Source organism: Salvia miltiorrhiza, chromosome 4 (genome assembly GCF_028751815.1).
Source record: "Salvia miltiorrhiza cultivar Shanhuang (shh) chromosome 4, IMPLAD_Smil_shh, whole genome shotgun sequence".
Lineage (NCBI taxonomy): Eukaryota > Viridiplantae > Streptophyta > Magnoliopsida > Lamiales > Lamiaceae > Salvia > Salvia miltiorrhiza.
The window spans coordinates 52,129,662-52,146,028 of NC_080390.1; the positions used below are offsets into that span (position 1 = coordinate 52,129,662).

General features: G+C 33.2%; 1 protein-coding gene across 1 annotated transcript; it reads right to left on the reverse strand.

Annotated features, from left to right (window-relative positions):
• Positions 1 to 899: 899 nt before the first annotated feature.
• LOC131023596 (uncharacterized) lies at positions 900 to 9,580 on the reverse strand. Its single transcript, XM_057953139.1, has 4 exons — positions 9,251 to 9,580; positions 9,073 to 9,126; positions 6,450 to 8,390; positions 900 to 940 (listed from the first exon to the last, which is right to left on the reverse strand). Exons 3-4 carry the CDS (start codon positions 8,377 to 8,379, stop codon positions 900 to 902), a joined length of 1,971 nt encoding a protein of 656 aa, XP_057809122.1. The 5' UTR covers positions 8,380 to 8,390; positions 9,073 to 9,126; positions 9,251 to 9,580.
• Between the last annotated feature and the right edge of the window lie 6,787 nt (positions 9,581 to 16,367).

Sequence of the window (16,367 nt, forward strand, 5' to 3'; positions counted from 1 at the left end):
ATTTTTTTCCTTGCACCAAAACCCACCAATTTCCACTTTCTTCTATTATTCTATGCATTATTTTGGAGTCGCCTTTGTGCTTTCATCTTTCAACATTCACTGTCACAGAATCTGTTTCCACGAAGTATTCAAAAATTCCCTTGTCCTTTAACCAAAAATTAAATAAATTTCAAACTATAGGCAAATCTATTTGGAAGTTTCTAACCTGAGAGACTATAAATTTGGTATCATGACAATGATATAATATAAGGAGTGTTTTGCGTGAGTTAGGGGTTGCTCTAAAGCACTATGTTATCCATAGCCATAGGGTACTTTTTTCCGCATAAGTTCAGAGATATTTATATTTAACAATTAATATTTTTTTTACCATAAAAAGTATATATATTAAACGTCAAAACTTCAGTATACATACATAATTATTTTATTTTCTAAAATATATATACACAATCGCTCCCTCATCCAACTGTAACAGTAGCACAATTTAATTTGTACATCGATGCCACATCAGCAAAAGAGTCAACCCTCGAACCATCAAATTTAACTAATGATCAAACTATCAATACATCCTCATATTACAGAAACTATTACTTTTCAACTTCAATAAGTTAATCTAAATTTTCTTATCAATTACAAAAGCTCATTTTTGTTAGTTACGTTTGCCAAATCACTTCCACCATTTTTCATTTCAAGATTGCATCATCACAACATTCACCATATTTTCCTTGAATTAAAATATTGATCAACAATTAATCCTCTCTTTTTTTTTTCCTTGAATTAAGAGAACCCGAAGTGAAGAGAACCCGAAGTGTCTGTGCAGTCAAGAAGCAACTCAGTTCCCAGCGCAGGCAACTCAAGCCAATGAACAAAGTTAATGTAATAAGGGCCTTAGGCCCAAGTATCTAAAGAATAGGCTTAAAGGCCTTAGGGCTTACTCTCATACCTATAAATAGAAGGTCTATCATTAGAATTAAGGGGATTCATGATTATTCTTCTTTCCTCATGTAAAATGTAAACCTCCCGGATATAGTGAAAACACTCGAAGATCTCCCGTGGACGTAGGTCTTAATGACCAAACCACGTAAATTCTTGTGTCTTTTATCATTTTATAACTAGTACACTCGCCCGTGCGATGCACGGCGAATATAGCTTTGCATCAAAATTAAACGATATAGTGTGTGTATCGGCTAAGTGATTAGAAATTAATGTCTAAAACCGAATGTCTTGAGTTCGAGCCCTCTGTGGCGCGACCTTTAAATTTTTTTATTTAATCATATTAATTTATAAAAAAAAATTAAATGATGTATCAAATGAATAAAAAAATAAATATTAAATATAGTTAGAATATAAGTAAATGTAAATTATTTTTTCTTAAAAAATTAAAATAATCTAAATCAATTACTCAGTAAAGATCCTTAATTTTATTTTATAATTTTCAAAGGTATCATTTTTAATTTTCCACCTATTTGATGGAAAACTTTGTTTTTCTTCCCTAAAATTATAGAATAAACACATCATTCAAATTAAAAGAAACGAAGAAATAATAATAAAAAAAGTATTCACATCACAATATATATTTTTTTAAACATGAGCTAATCATGCAATGTCATCTTATTAGAAAAGCTTCAATTGATCAGTAGGAAAATAAATTATATTATTAGAATTTTTTAGAATACTAATAAAAGAATTGAATAATTATTTGATGCCAAAAAACAAACCCCAATAAAAATGAAATATATCATTTTGCTTTAGCTTAATTTCTCCTTCAAACATACTTATTTAAATATATTTCTAAAATCATTTTTTTGCTAAAAAGGTATTATTTCAAAGTTTATAAAATTTTATTGATTATAATTTTGAACATGGTATATAAACGTATATTTATAATTATTTGTAAACTATTTAAATTACTTATAATGGCAATTGACATCACACATTATTATTATATAGTAATTAAATATCTTCATTCACAATCATAAAATAAAATTATTTTTGAAATTCTATTTTTCATATAATCCCAGCTGGACATAAATATGATTGTGTGTAAAATAGATATAACGTCAGCTGGATGGAAACAACGTCGTTTCAAGCTGTTAGACAATTAAAAACCCTAAAATTATTTTAATTCCTATTTTCGTTTTCTCCTAATCCTTATCTAATCATATTTTTTGCAGCAAAAAGAGTTTCTATCTATTACTTTGATTTTTTGGATTACTTCTTGTCATTTTCTCTCATTAGCTTCATTCATCTCACTTTCTTTCAATTTAATACTTCTATTCTTAATTTATTTAGTTAGATGTTAATTTTAAATGTAAATGACATTATTTTAATATGCCCAAATTAACATTGTATTAGTAATCGACAAATATGGTACGTAGGATTTCATATCGTATTTCAGTACAAAATTTGACCAAAAAATAAGTGAGTATGCAAAATAAAAAAATATATAATAATTGGATAATTTTAATATATATTTCAAAATTGATGTGCAAAGGCCACTAAATTTATATACAATAGTAAACCAAAGAGAAAAAGTAAACGTTTGTTTATTATTAAGGAGATGTGATATTTCCACAAAAGAATTAAAGGTATCTTTATGTTATGCTTAATAAAATAATTCAACATATAAATATAATGTTTCAATGATATTTATTTTTTTTTATCAAAAGAGAAGAGAGTAGAAACAAAATTTTGTAGTTGAGAAAGAAAGAGAAAAAATATTAATAATAGCGATAACCTTAAAACAACCATATAAATAAGAAAAGACAAAAAAATATGAAAATTTGATTAAAAAAAGAGGAGAGAGAAAAAATAAACATCTTAAAATTTTAAAATATAATAATTTATTTATCTTAAATTCATATTTGATAATTTTTATACCAAATTAAAGATCTTGCATTTACCTTTAATTTAAGATATATACAATGAATATTTTTTTTAAATAAAATTTGATGTTTTTTAAAAAAAATCACAAAAATATGAAAAAGAGAATATGAGAGAGAGAAAAAAAAAGTATGTATGGAAAATTGAAAGAAATCGTGTGATGAAAAGGAGAGAGGAGAGAGAAAATATACTCCATAAAATTAGAATTTGTTGAATTTTGTAAATACCCTTAACATGATTCATTAATTACCATTTTGCCACAAACTGTGTTTTCATATAATAAATAGATTAGGGTGAAGTTTCTGGTTTTATCAAGTACCAATTTATTTAGGGTTTTTTTTTTTTTTTTTTCTGTTGGTACTTTTGGCACTAATAGTGTCAAGTGTACCTAATTCGTGCGTAAACCCGAATTTAATCCGCCCTAATTAAGGGCAAAACAGTCTTAAAACGCAAAAAATGACCAAAATTTGTGTTTTTCACATGGGTGGCCAAATATTGTATTTTACTCTATCTCAAAATGGGACTCTATTAAAATCACACACACACACACACATATATATATACATATATTTAATAATGTTTATAATTATAATTTGTATTATATACGTATATTATCTTTTGAAGTGATATATAAAAACATCAAAAAAAAATTCGGGCTTTTGATTTATAAAGTGCGATATATTTTATACCAAACAATATATTAAAATGTTATAAATATTAGTGTTGATGTGGAATAATTTATTCTTCTCCAAATATTTATCTGATTCCAACTAAAATAAAATAGTCTTGATTGTGGTAAAAGGGAATACGACCAGAGACTGCTTTAATATCTGTAATCAGAGCTGACTCGTGTTTGTGCCATAACCAGTTATCGGTTTAAGCTCTAATCAATATATAGGTGAAGAAATTCTTTGAATAAGCTAGATCGAGCAACAGATATTGTGAGAAGAAAGATCACTGAAATGTCATGGTCAGCTCTGAAGAGATGCTCTGTTGAGATAATATAACGGAAACGCAGATGCATTTGTCAGCTCTGATAGAAGTACAGATGAAATTGAAGGGTGTGTTTGATATAAAATTGAGATAAAGGGTGATAAATAAAACTTAGATAAATAATAACCAGATAAATAATACCAGGGGAGAAGAGATATTAAATTTCTCAATGGAACAGTGATATAAGAACGTGCCTCTCCTTTAATGCGGGCCTTCTTAATTATTAATCAATATTGCTATCAAACGCTTAGATAAAACATGGTTATTTATCTATTTTGCTTTATCTAGGGCTATCAAACATGCCCCAAGCTATCTAAACTAAAGATCCAACGATTCTATCTCATCAAAAAAATGTGATTTTTGAATGTAGCTGGCCTACATGAAGAGAATAATTAGGCATCCAATTACTTTGAACCTAGCTGCAGCAAACCAACAATATGTAACTTCATAATCATGAACTCACAACCATCAATCAGAAGGTAGCTAGATTCTCTCTTTCTCTCTCCAAACCCACTATAAATTCAACACAAGTGATGATTCAAAAAAAACACAACATCATATATATCATCTCTTGCAACACAAGTAATCAATTAAATTAAAGATGGGTGCTGCAGGAAACAAGAAAAAATCGTCCTCGTCTTTCCTGAGCTGCTTGTTCGGCAGAAGGGGCGGGAGAGAGAAGCAGGATGAGTATGTGAAAGCTTACAAAGTGTATCCCAGCGACGAAGACAGAGGGCGGTGGTGGGTGGCTGAGCCCAGAATCGATGAGAAGGCCTCTGCTTACATCTCTCTAACTACTCATAAATGGGGAAACCTCGACTCTTCTGCCGAAGACTAGTTTCTTCCTTGTATATATATTTCTATTTCTATTTCTATTTCTTATCCTCATCGCATTGTAAATTAATATCTCAATCAATAACATCTAGATTTAATTATTCCAATCGTCTTTTTATTTGTTTTCTTCATTTCAGAATTAATTCACTACTTCATCCCCTTAATTTTCAGTACTCTTTTAATTCGCTTGAGCTCGGAGCCTTCTGGCATGAGTTTTCTTATTTTAGGGTTTTTTTTTTCCCTGCTGAGTATGATTGAGAAAAAGATATGTAATCATATGAAACGTTATCTTTTACTTACTGCTAATCACGGAAGTTCAATGAAATTTTAAATAAAAAATTCCACTACAAAAAAAGCGCTGATTACCGACGGCTAAATGCCGTCGGTAAAAAAAGACGGCCGCCGGTAAATAGTGTTACCGGCGGCGATAACGGCGGCAATCTCCCGCCGCTAAACGGTTCGTCGGCAACGACAATAACGGCGGCGAACATCCGCCGTCGGCAGTTAACGGCGGCGCTGCCGCCGGAATTGTCGCCGTTAAACGGCGGAGCCTAGCCGGAGAAATAGCGGCGGCAGACACCGCCGCTAGTTACCGAGGGCTATCTTGCCGTCGGTAGAGAGCCACCGGAGTCCGGCTGACCCTGCCGGAAAACTACCGACGGCGAGTACCGCCGCTAACTAGCGGCGGCGAATCGCCGTCGGTAAAAATCTACCGCCGGCCGGTGGTTCACGCCGGAGGATGGCCGGGTATTTACCGAGGGGAAATTGCCGTCGGTAACTACCGACGGCGTTTTGCCCACGGTAATAGTTTTTATTTTATTTTTTTATTTTATTTTATTTTATTTTATTTATTTATTTATTTATTTATTTATTTATTTTATTGTATATTGTATATCCACAATTTATTTCCGTATTTATACGGTATTGCATACTTTAGACGAACTTCCCAGTCGGCGACCCGACTTCCCAGTGGGTCACCCATCTTGCTTGTGCTATGTGTCAAGCACGCTTAACTTTGAAATTCTTTTCGAGTGATCACCAGTACAGAACACTCGTATTATTGATATATCTACATCTATTAATTCATTTAAATGCTATATACTCACTCATATAATTATAATCTTTGAATATGTGGAGATAATACCTTAAATATGTTGTTAATTAGTGAGCGAGTTCGTTTCGGTCCTTATTTTTATCGTCGGTAAAATATTTAATTAATATTTAATAATTAATTAATTAATTAATTAATTAATTTTTTTTTTTTTTTTAACATTAATACACCAAAAGTGTTTTAATTTGGTTATTATAATGTGATTTGAATTTATTTGTTTATGTTAAATGCAATCATCATCATCATTGCCATAAATATATAAAACATTTATAGTTTTAATAATTAAAGCACTTGAAATATATAGTTCAATAAAACATAAATTTGAAAAGAAAGTGCAAATGTAATTTTGTTTGAAAACATAAACATAAGTCTAAGCATCATCATCATCATCATCATCGGCATCAGGGTGTGGAGGTGGCGGAGCCTTATACATCATCATAAACGCCTCCAATTGAGCCACGCGGTCCTGCATCTGTTGGCGTTCTGCTTGCTCTGCCGCCATGCGCTCCTCTATCTGTTGGCGTTGTGCTTGCTCTGCCGCCAATCGCTCCTCCAGCGTGGAGATCCGTGTCTCATAAAGCTGCTGAGACACCGCAGAAGTGTCCGTGCTGCGGATAGACCCCCTACTAGCCTGACTCTGCCCGGCACTCCCGATCGGGAATATTTGACACGTACCCATCGGGAAACTTAAGACTCTTGATCCATTGGAGTAAGATCTTCTTCTCTTCCCTGTCAAGCGTATAACATGCTTTCGGATACCCTCGAGTTCCATCCACTTTCTTCAACTCTTTCCGCTTGCAGAAGGTGTTCAATTCTTCTCTAGATTTTTCTGTATCTTTTGTCTTCCCCTTCACATTCAGGACAGTATTAAACACGTTATCAAACACATTTTTCTCAATGTGCATAACATCCAGATTATGTCGAATCAAAAGATATCTCCAATAGGGTAGATCCCAAAATATGCTTTTCTTTTTCCACCCTACATCTTGATATTTGGCGAGTTGAGCGTTCCTGCCATCGAAGTCTTCGGTAACCTTCACGAAGCCTAACCCCTCGATTTGATTCAAGATTTGTATTCCTGATCTTTGTTCTGGTGGACCAACATTGCATGTCTTATTCCTCAAGAATGAAGTTTTGTTTCTCCTAAACACATGGTTAGGAGGTAAGAACTTCCGATGATTATCAAACCACGATTGTTTTCCACTCATCGGCAAAGTGAATGCTTCTGTATTCTCCATGCAATGTGGACATGCCAATTTCCCAGTTGTACCCCACCCAGACAACATAGCGTACGCTGGAAAATCACTGATAGTCCATATCAGAGCTGCTCGCATCTGGAAATTTTGCTTCAACGATATGTCGTAAGTGTTCACACCAACCTCCCACAGAGATTTTAACTCGTGTATCAATGGCTGTAAGAATACGTCCAACTTCATCTTTGGGTTTGATGGGCCAGGCACGAGGACTGTGAGGAACATGAATTGTTCTTTCATGCACAACCACGGAGGCAGGTTATACGGCGTGACAATAACTGGCCAAGAAGAATATTGACGCCCTGATTGTGCAAATGGGGCAAAACCATCTGTAGAGAGGCCCAACCTCACATTTCTAATCTCATCGGCGAATCCAGGAAAGACTGAATTCAAATGTTTCCATGCCGGAGAGTCGGCCGGGTGGCGCATTATCCCATCGTCTGTGGAGGTCGCATGCCACCGCATATGTTCAGCAGTTGCAGGAGATGCAAACAATCTCTGCAATCGGGGCGTCAAGGGAAAATAGTGCATCTGTTTAGCGGGCACTTGTTTCTTTCTGCGACTCCCAGATGCACGCAAGCTGTCCTTATATCGTGATTGGTCACAGAACATACAACTATGTAGCTCACTAGTTTCCCCCCAATACAACATGCAGTTATTAACACAGCAATCGATCTTCTCTACTGGCAAACCCAAACCACGTAGATTTCTTTTCGTACTATAGAAGTCTTCTGGACAGTTGTTACCCTCTGGTAAAGCAGCTTTCATCATCGAAGACATCTGATTGTAAGTCCTCTCTGACATGTGGCTTTCAGTCTTTATGCTCATGAATTGAGTCATCCAACTTAATTGTGAGTACGTGTCACATCCTGCGTACAATGGAGTATCCGCTGCATCCAACATATTATAAATCTGTTGAGCGTCATTATTGGGCGGCTGCTCCAGATTTGGAGGATCTTGATAATTACTAGGTCCAGCATGGTCATGCACCATCCTTTCGTAGTTATTATATAATCCATCATCCTCATTCATTATAGCATGTTCTCTCGGCATAGACAGCGGTGCTTCCCCGTGACAAACCCAAACTTTGTAATTCAGGACAAATCCACGCCTACTAACATGTTCTCTGACCATAGGTACATCTAAATACGCTTGATTCTTGCACTTCTTACACGGGCACCTAATGTTACCTTGTCCATCTGTGTACGCCGTTTGATTGAACGCCCACTCAAGGAAAAACTCAAGCCCCGTTTCAAATGCGGTACGATCATTGTATCTCGCGTACATCCACGTACGATTATCACTCATTCTTGCAAATTCTAATTGAAAAAAACAAATAAAACATAATAAATTACTTGAAATCTAACAAAATTTCGACAGCATAACCCCACTATCCTAACTACCAAGTGCTCGACTCTACCAGCAACTATAGTGACCATAGTGGTCCTAATTTACTAAGCCTATACTAGGTCTACCCGACCCCCCAATGTCGAAGCAATAATACAATACAAATAAAAGCAATAAAAATCATGGTAATTAAATTAAAAACAATCATTTGTAGGGAGAAGATCCTTAAGAAATAATCAATTTCTATCCCAAAGGGAGAAGATCCTTAAGAAATTGATTAAATCTATCCCACAATATATATATATATAATAATATAACATTTCATAAACACATAGCACATAACATTGAATTTAACAAAATTATCCAACATATATAAATTATTCTAACAAACAACTTAAACTAATTGATTAAAATTAATATAATTTAAAATTAATCATGCTTCATAATTTAAAATTTAACTAACAACATCATATATTAAATGGATTAATATAATTTAAAATTAATCATGCTTCATATAATTTAATTATAAACAAAATCTATTATAAATTAATTAACTATATATAACAAATAATTAAATCTATTTAATTAATATATAATTAAATACATAAATAAATTCATAATTAAATAATTAAATAAATAAATTAGAGAGCGTACGGTGGTGGTTTCCGGTGGGTGTCGTGAAGAAGGCGGTGAAACGAGGTCGTCGAACTACAATAAATAATATAAGTGAAATTATATAATTATATATATATAATTAAAATTAATTAGATATATATATATATATATATATATATATAGATCTAGAGAGAGAGAGAGAGAGAGAGAGAGATACCTGCTGGGTCGGCGGCGGTCGGCGGCGGTCGGCGGCGGCGGAGGCGGCGGCGAAGGAAGAGCAGCAGCAGCAGGGGAGGGGCTGGGGGGGTAGTTTCTGTTCGCGTGGGGGGGTTGGTTGCGGCGCAGATACTGAAAAAATGGGCAAACCCGCTGCCCTATATTTTAAAGGTTACCGACGGCAAATGCCGCCGCTATATAGCGGCGGGGATTTTGCCGCCGCTAAGTCTATAAATTTAATTAAATAATGCGTATTTTAACATTAACGACGGCGACGCCGCCGTTACATACCGGCGGCGAGTTTGCCGTCGGTAACTGGCCGGTAATTTCGAAATTTCGGGTCGCCTGCCATGCCGCCGCCTTGCCGCCGTTATCTACCGACGGCAAAATCGCCGCCGGTAGTTTTCGCCGGTAAATACGCGCTTTTTTGTAGTGTTCGAACGTTCTAATTAATTAATGAAGTTGTACGTGAGTGATTTTAGTTGTGAACATTATCTAACAGATAGTTAATTATCATGCATGGAATATATATATAGTTGTACGCATAGTACTTTTACTAGTGGTAATTAAGAATCAAGGATAATTAATTGGGAAATAGTACTATCAATAAAAAAAAGTTTGAATAAGTATTCTTTATGAGATCTGAGGGTTTTAAATTTTGAAGTTGCATCGATTTGCAAGATATATCACATAAAAATATGGCACGGTTACGGTTACCATCATATCATCTTCCATAAAAAAACAAAAAAACAAACTCTGCATCACTTTTATTTTTGGGATCCTTAGAATTATTGGATGCATGGATTCCGCAGCACCAGATATTTCATGTTTCATAATACTTTATTTTATGCTTGTAGGGCTCTAGATTTTGTTGTTGCTTTACCAATATCGCTAACATGTCTTTGTATCCTTGCTCACCATCAACTTCATGTGCTTCACAATTATACGCTTTAATTTCGATCGAGAAGTAATAAATTGTTAAGATTTGGAATATAATTAAAACAACTAACTAATCGAGATTATTTGGATATATATATATATATAGAGCCATATAGGGGATGTCTAGGGTATAAACACTTCTTAACATATAAAATACGAACTAGCTAAAATGCATGAATTCTATCTATGTATAACACGTATGAATTCGTTGTGTAACTGTATGAATTGCGAAAAATAATTTTTTTGCTACCTATGAGATTCGAACTCGGGACCATGAATTCATCCAACAAGGTGATAAATCAACCGTAGATCTTGATAGTCTAAGGGCTTAAAATAGTTCCTATTTTATATTCTAAAATGTGTTTTTATTTTAGCTCACCCATATATAGGTAAAGGATCAGGTGAGAACCACATCTTTTTGTGAGAACGGAGAACCATGAACAAATACATAAAATATATGAACAATAATATCTGAACATCTTTGTTCATGTGTTTTTGAGTGTTTTGTGTTCAGATATTACTGTCTTTTGTTCATATATTTTATGTATTTGTTCATGATCCTCCGTTCTCACAAAAAAATGTGGTTCTCACCCGATCCTAACCCTAAAATAGCTCAAAATGTGAATTATGGAATAAAAATCTAGGGTTAGGTTCTATGGAGAAATTAATTTTTTTGCAAAATTTAGAAACGTTGAACAAATCAATAATTTTGATGTACGTACCAATAATTTTATTGAACAAGCATTTTGGTTGGGAGTTCGAATCCTAGAGTGCGAGATTTTCAATAAATTCAAAACTATTGACATGTTCATCAAAATTTGGACACTGGATTTATTCTTAATTATTGATCGTTTGATTGAGCTATTTTAATAGTTGAGATTGTTTCTCCTTTCTAACAATATTTGCATTTTTCCATTGAACCTTTCTCTCTCTTTCTCTCTCTTTCTCTCTATATATATAAGTTGCCTTGTAATAGATTTTTAATCCATAATTCACATTTTGAGCTATTTAAGAAGTGGTCTTTTTGGATTCCATTAAATTCTCTCCCTCAAATATCAAACCCTTCAACATAAATTAATGTTGCCTAACAAATGTCATGCGAACGATGCACAACTCAATTAGTAAAATATTTTCTTTCCAAATCAGTAAATAGATTAGGGGTTCGAGTCACATAGTATGCGCGAGTGTAGATGTGAATCAATTGTAACTAGCTAGGAGTGTAGATGTGAATCAATTGTAACTAGCTAGAAAAAACATATATGAATTGAAAGTTAATTTGTCTTTTGAATTTGACATGTGACTATGTGAGTATGCGTGTTTAAACATAAAAATTAAATCGGCATTTGTCCCGCATGGTTTGTTGATCAGGGTGCATGTTTGAGCTTACAAACTAACTCTCTCTCGCTTATAGACTAACTTTCTCAGTTATCTCGAGTTTGATTTAATAAGCATGAATTTTAAAGGTCATATCACGAAAAATTTGAATTCAATCAAGACCTTTAATTTCAAACATTATCTCCATTCTTTGTGTGAGACTATAAGTAATTGGTGTGTGCGCTCTCCAAAACTCTGAATTGCATTAATGACAAAAAAACGCGAAATTAGCGGCGAAAATTATCGGCGGCGATTTTGCCGTCGGTAATTACCGGCGGCACGGCTTCACGTTGTTTGTTCAATCTTGTCTCGTGAATTGATGTGATCAGTTATAAGTCGCATATGGTTATTTAGAAAACAATTAATTAAATCATGAATTGAAGTATATCGAGTGTTTATTTAGAGAACAATTAATTAACGAGGTGGATTAATTTGTTTGAGAGTGCATGCATGAGTGAAGGTAGAATGAAATAGTGGTCTAGCAAAAGAATCTTTGTGTATATATAGGTTGAGTAGGCTTTAAAAGATACTTGGTACTTTATTATACATGTACAGCTTTAGTGTGGAAAATGATGACCATCTAAACTTCTTTTTAAGAAAGACACCCTTTTCTTTAAGCATTTTTTTCCTTGCACCAAAACCCACCAATTTCCACTTTCTTCTGTTATTCTATGCATTATTTTGGACTCAACCTTTGTGCTTTCATCTTTCAAGATTCACTGTCACGGAATCTGTTTCCACAAAGCATTCAAAAAATCCTTGTCCTTTAACCAAAAATTAAATAAATTTCAAACTATAGGCAAATCAATTTAGAAATTTATTTATAACCTGATAGACTATAAATTTGGTGTCATGACATTGACCCGATATAATGAGTGTTTTGCGTGAGTTATATATCTACGCTCACTTACCCCGCGGTACTTTTTTTCCCCATAAGTTCAGAGATATTTATATTTAAAAATTACTAATATTTTTTTATTGTAAAAAAATATATATATATTAAACGTCAAAACTTCAGTATACATACATAATTATTTTATTTTCTAAAATATATATACACAATTGCTCCCTTATCCACACTGTAGCACAATTTAATGTGTACATGCCAAATAAACAAAAGAGTCAACCCTTGAACCATCAAATTTAACTAATGATCAAACTATATATCAATACATCCTCATATTATAGAAACTATTAATTTTCATTTTTCGACTTCATTAAAGTTAATCTAACTTAGAAATCGTCAATCTTGGAAAAAACAAATCTCGGAAAATATATAACTTAGAAAGTCTCAAGAAGAAAAAAATAAATGGTGAAAGTGATTGTGGACGTGAATTAAAAGGTAAATTATTTTGATATTGTCACGAAAATTTTATTTAAAATTGAAGTTAACATAGTACTTCCTCAGTTCCAACTTTTAGTATCTATATTTCTTTTCTTGGCCATTTCATATTATAATATTCATTTTTATTTTTAGCAAATGTAGGTGTCAGTTTAATTATTTTAACACTTACATAAAAAGTGACACCCTAGTTAAATTTAGTCATTTAAAAATTTATTAATTTATTGTCCTGAAGTGATATTGCCACTTTAGGAATGGTGCCACATTAGGAATGGACACGTTAATTTGTGTCAACAACGTGGTTAGGGGAGCGGTTCTACAAATGTTAATTTTTTTTTTGAGAGAAAAAATATCTACAAATGTTAAATAAGAAAATAAAATCCGTTTGACACAATCTACAACAAATACAAATCAATCAATCAGTCCTTACCAATTTATATAAGGAATTTTAAGAAATCATGGTGAATCGTAATTGAGTGGATAAGGTTTTAACCGGGGAATCATGATCGAGTTGTGAATTTTACCTAGTTTTGAACGTGAGAATCGAAAGAGAGTGGAATAGAATCGAATTGCCAAGAACAAAAAGGAGTTCGCCGTTGTATTGAGAAAGAGCACGTAAGGATACATGGTACAAGTGCATGGGTATTTATAGAATACACTTTAGGGGCAAAACAGTAATTTCAGCCTTGCAGTCACGTTCCCCGCGTGGTCAGGGGTACTATGGTAATTTCGCCTACCTTCGCTCATTCCTCTGCTCGGAGATAGAAAACCGTGTGTATCGGGGAGTTTTGGATTCCTCTGCGGACATATGATTCCTCTGCTCTGACGCTTCCCAGTTAAAGTGGTCATTTCTGCCGTTGACTGTCCGTGAGTGGAGCATTCCTCTGACCTCAGCGATTCCTCTGACCCGAGTGATTCCTCTGCCCAAGCCCATTCCTCTGCTCTGCATATATTACTCCTCATCAGATACGATGAGCATGGATAGTGGCTATCCATATTCATATTCGTGAATTAAATGGATAATTAATTTTAATTATAAAATTATCTGTGGATATCAAATGCTATCCAAATCCGTCACTCGTCGGATACCCACCATCCGTTACCTGTCGGATATTCGCCACCCACTATTCATCGGATACCCGCAAAACTAAGTTTATATATAAATTAATAACAAATTTAACACACACAAAAAAATCACCACAAAGCACAAAAAAAAAATCACCACTGAATCATGGGGTGGCCGGACGGCGAAATTGTTGCGACTGAGCGTGTATGAGCATGAGGAATCGGCGAATTGATTTGTTAGGGACTTGGGGAATCAACTGAATTGTTAGGGATCTTAGGGTTTAGGTAGTGTTTGGGCCTTTTTTCATAAAGGATATGTTGGCCCATATCTGATATGTATATTCAAAGCTCATATTTTAAGGGTATTTCGTGATAATTTGCGGGTATTTCACGGGTATTTTTCACGGGTATGGATAGTAAGTATCCAAACTCATACACGCGAACTAAATAAATAGTGAATTGTAACCACAAAATTATCCGTGAATATCAAATGCCCCTCAAATCCATATCTATTAATTAGGGTCGGGTAATCGCGGATATCCGTTATCCACGAGTAAATTGCCATCATACTTATTTAGTAATATAGATTCACAAAAATGATTAGCAGCTCAATTCGCTAGTCAATACTCAATACTATATCTGTTATAATTTTGGGTCGTAAACGAGACATAAATTAAATTAAATCAGGGACAATCTCTTTCAAATGTAGGATTATACTTACCGAAATCTGTTTTTAGTCATGGACAATTGTACGTGTCAAATTTAATAATTTATTCAAACTTTGATAGTTTAAGTCATTGGTGAGTATTATTTAATTTATGTTTTTCTTATTTTTTTTAGTTACTGGTTCCAGTTACATGCATCTAATTTAGGTACGTTTTAAATAATTGTTCCAATTTCTCTTTTAATATTTTATGGATTGAAACTCTGCTTACATATAAAATTCATAAGACATTTAAATTAGATCAATTTTAAATAAGTATTACATTTTTTTTTACTTTAAAACAATTTTATTAAATTCTTTATTTTAGTGAAAAGAATTTCATGAAACAAAAAATATAATATTAAATAATTTTATAAATTTATATTTTAATAAATCCCGTCGAAATCATCTACAGACTATAGCAATGGAAGAGTAGGAATGGGCTGAAAACTAATTTTTTTCCGAATCCGTTCCAAGTTTGTTTGAGAGTGTTGAGTTTCCGTAATCCACGCCCAAATAAAACGTTGCTTCAATCCGTGGGCTATAAAGGAGTGGACCTTAATTTCTCATTACCAAATTAAGGACTCAAGCTCAGCATACATCACAATTCACAAACATCATTTTCTTCCATTTTACACATTCCAACGCTAGATAACAGGCACCCACACATCCTCGAAAATATATTAAAACTATTTTGATAAAAATAAAATAAAATATGGAGTATATGGTATAGTATCGCTAAAAAAATTAAACATTGTGATATTTTCTACTACGTATTTTAATGGAAACCTATCAAAACTACATCCTGCACGTTTGATGTATCTTGAGATGATGTTTTTCAGTAGGTGTTGAGTTTAATTATCATCAATCAATTTAGTAGGTTAAGTTTACCGTCAATCAACAAACCTCTTTGTTTATTTATTTTAACCTTTCCGGTGTGATTTACAGAATCCGAGGCCATAACGGAAATTTAATCATCATAATTATTATGATCTTAACATTCTCCAAGTCACAAATTATTCACTTTCGAATTATATTCGATCGCCAGAAGCCGATGACATTGTTTTGACTCGGTCAAAGTATAATCAACTTAAGACCTTTCCAATGTTTTGCTTGAATTTTTACTAGGATTTCCCCATGTATTATACTATATTGGACCTTCTGTACTATTTTTACAATTTACACTTCATTATTAGGTTTAGATTTATTTTGCTTTCTTAGTTCTTTAAGTTTTTAGAGCGTGGATTATTTTTGTCAAGAATTAAAGATCGAGTTGTTCATCGTGAATTCACCTACAATTTTTTCTTATTTATTCAATTTAATTATATTTTTTTTTTCATTTTTTTTTTTGTCTTTATTTAATTATATCTGACTGATTTATTTTTGGATTATTATTGAGTTTATATGCTTAATTAAATTATGATTTTGATTTATTTATATTTTGTAGTCTATGATTTGTGATTTCTGGTGCTTATTTATTGTGAGATATTTTATCGATATTTTGCATGTGTAGTTGTTTAGTTTGAAACCTAGCGGTGATAATTGTTCGGTCGACTCATAAATGTGTAATATAATTCTACCTTCAGTCCCAGCGGACATAGGTGAGTCATAGAAAGCTACTGTTGAAAATCCACTTTAGTGTAAACTTTTTAGGCTTAGTTTCATGACAACTGATCATCATATCAGGTATAATTT

Bases quoted from the DNA above. Each gene is read 5' to 3' on its own strand.
- LOC131023596 (XM_057953139.1), bottom strand. From the start codon at position 8,379: ATGAGTGATAATCGTACGTGGATGTACGCGAGATACAATGATCGTACC. The intron at 941-6,449 runs GCTAGTAGGGGG...TTCTATTTATAG, and splicing joins GGAGTGCCGGGCAGAGTCAG to GTATGAGAGTAAGCCCTAAG.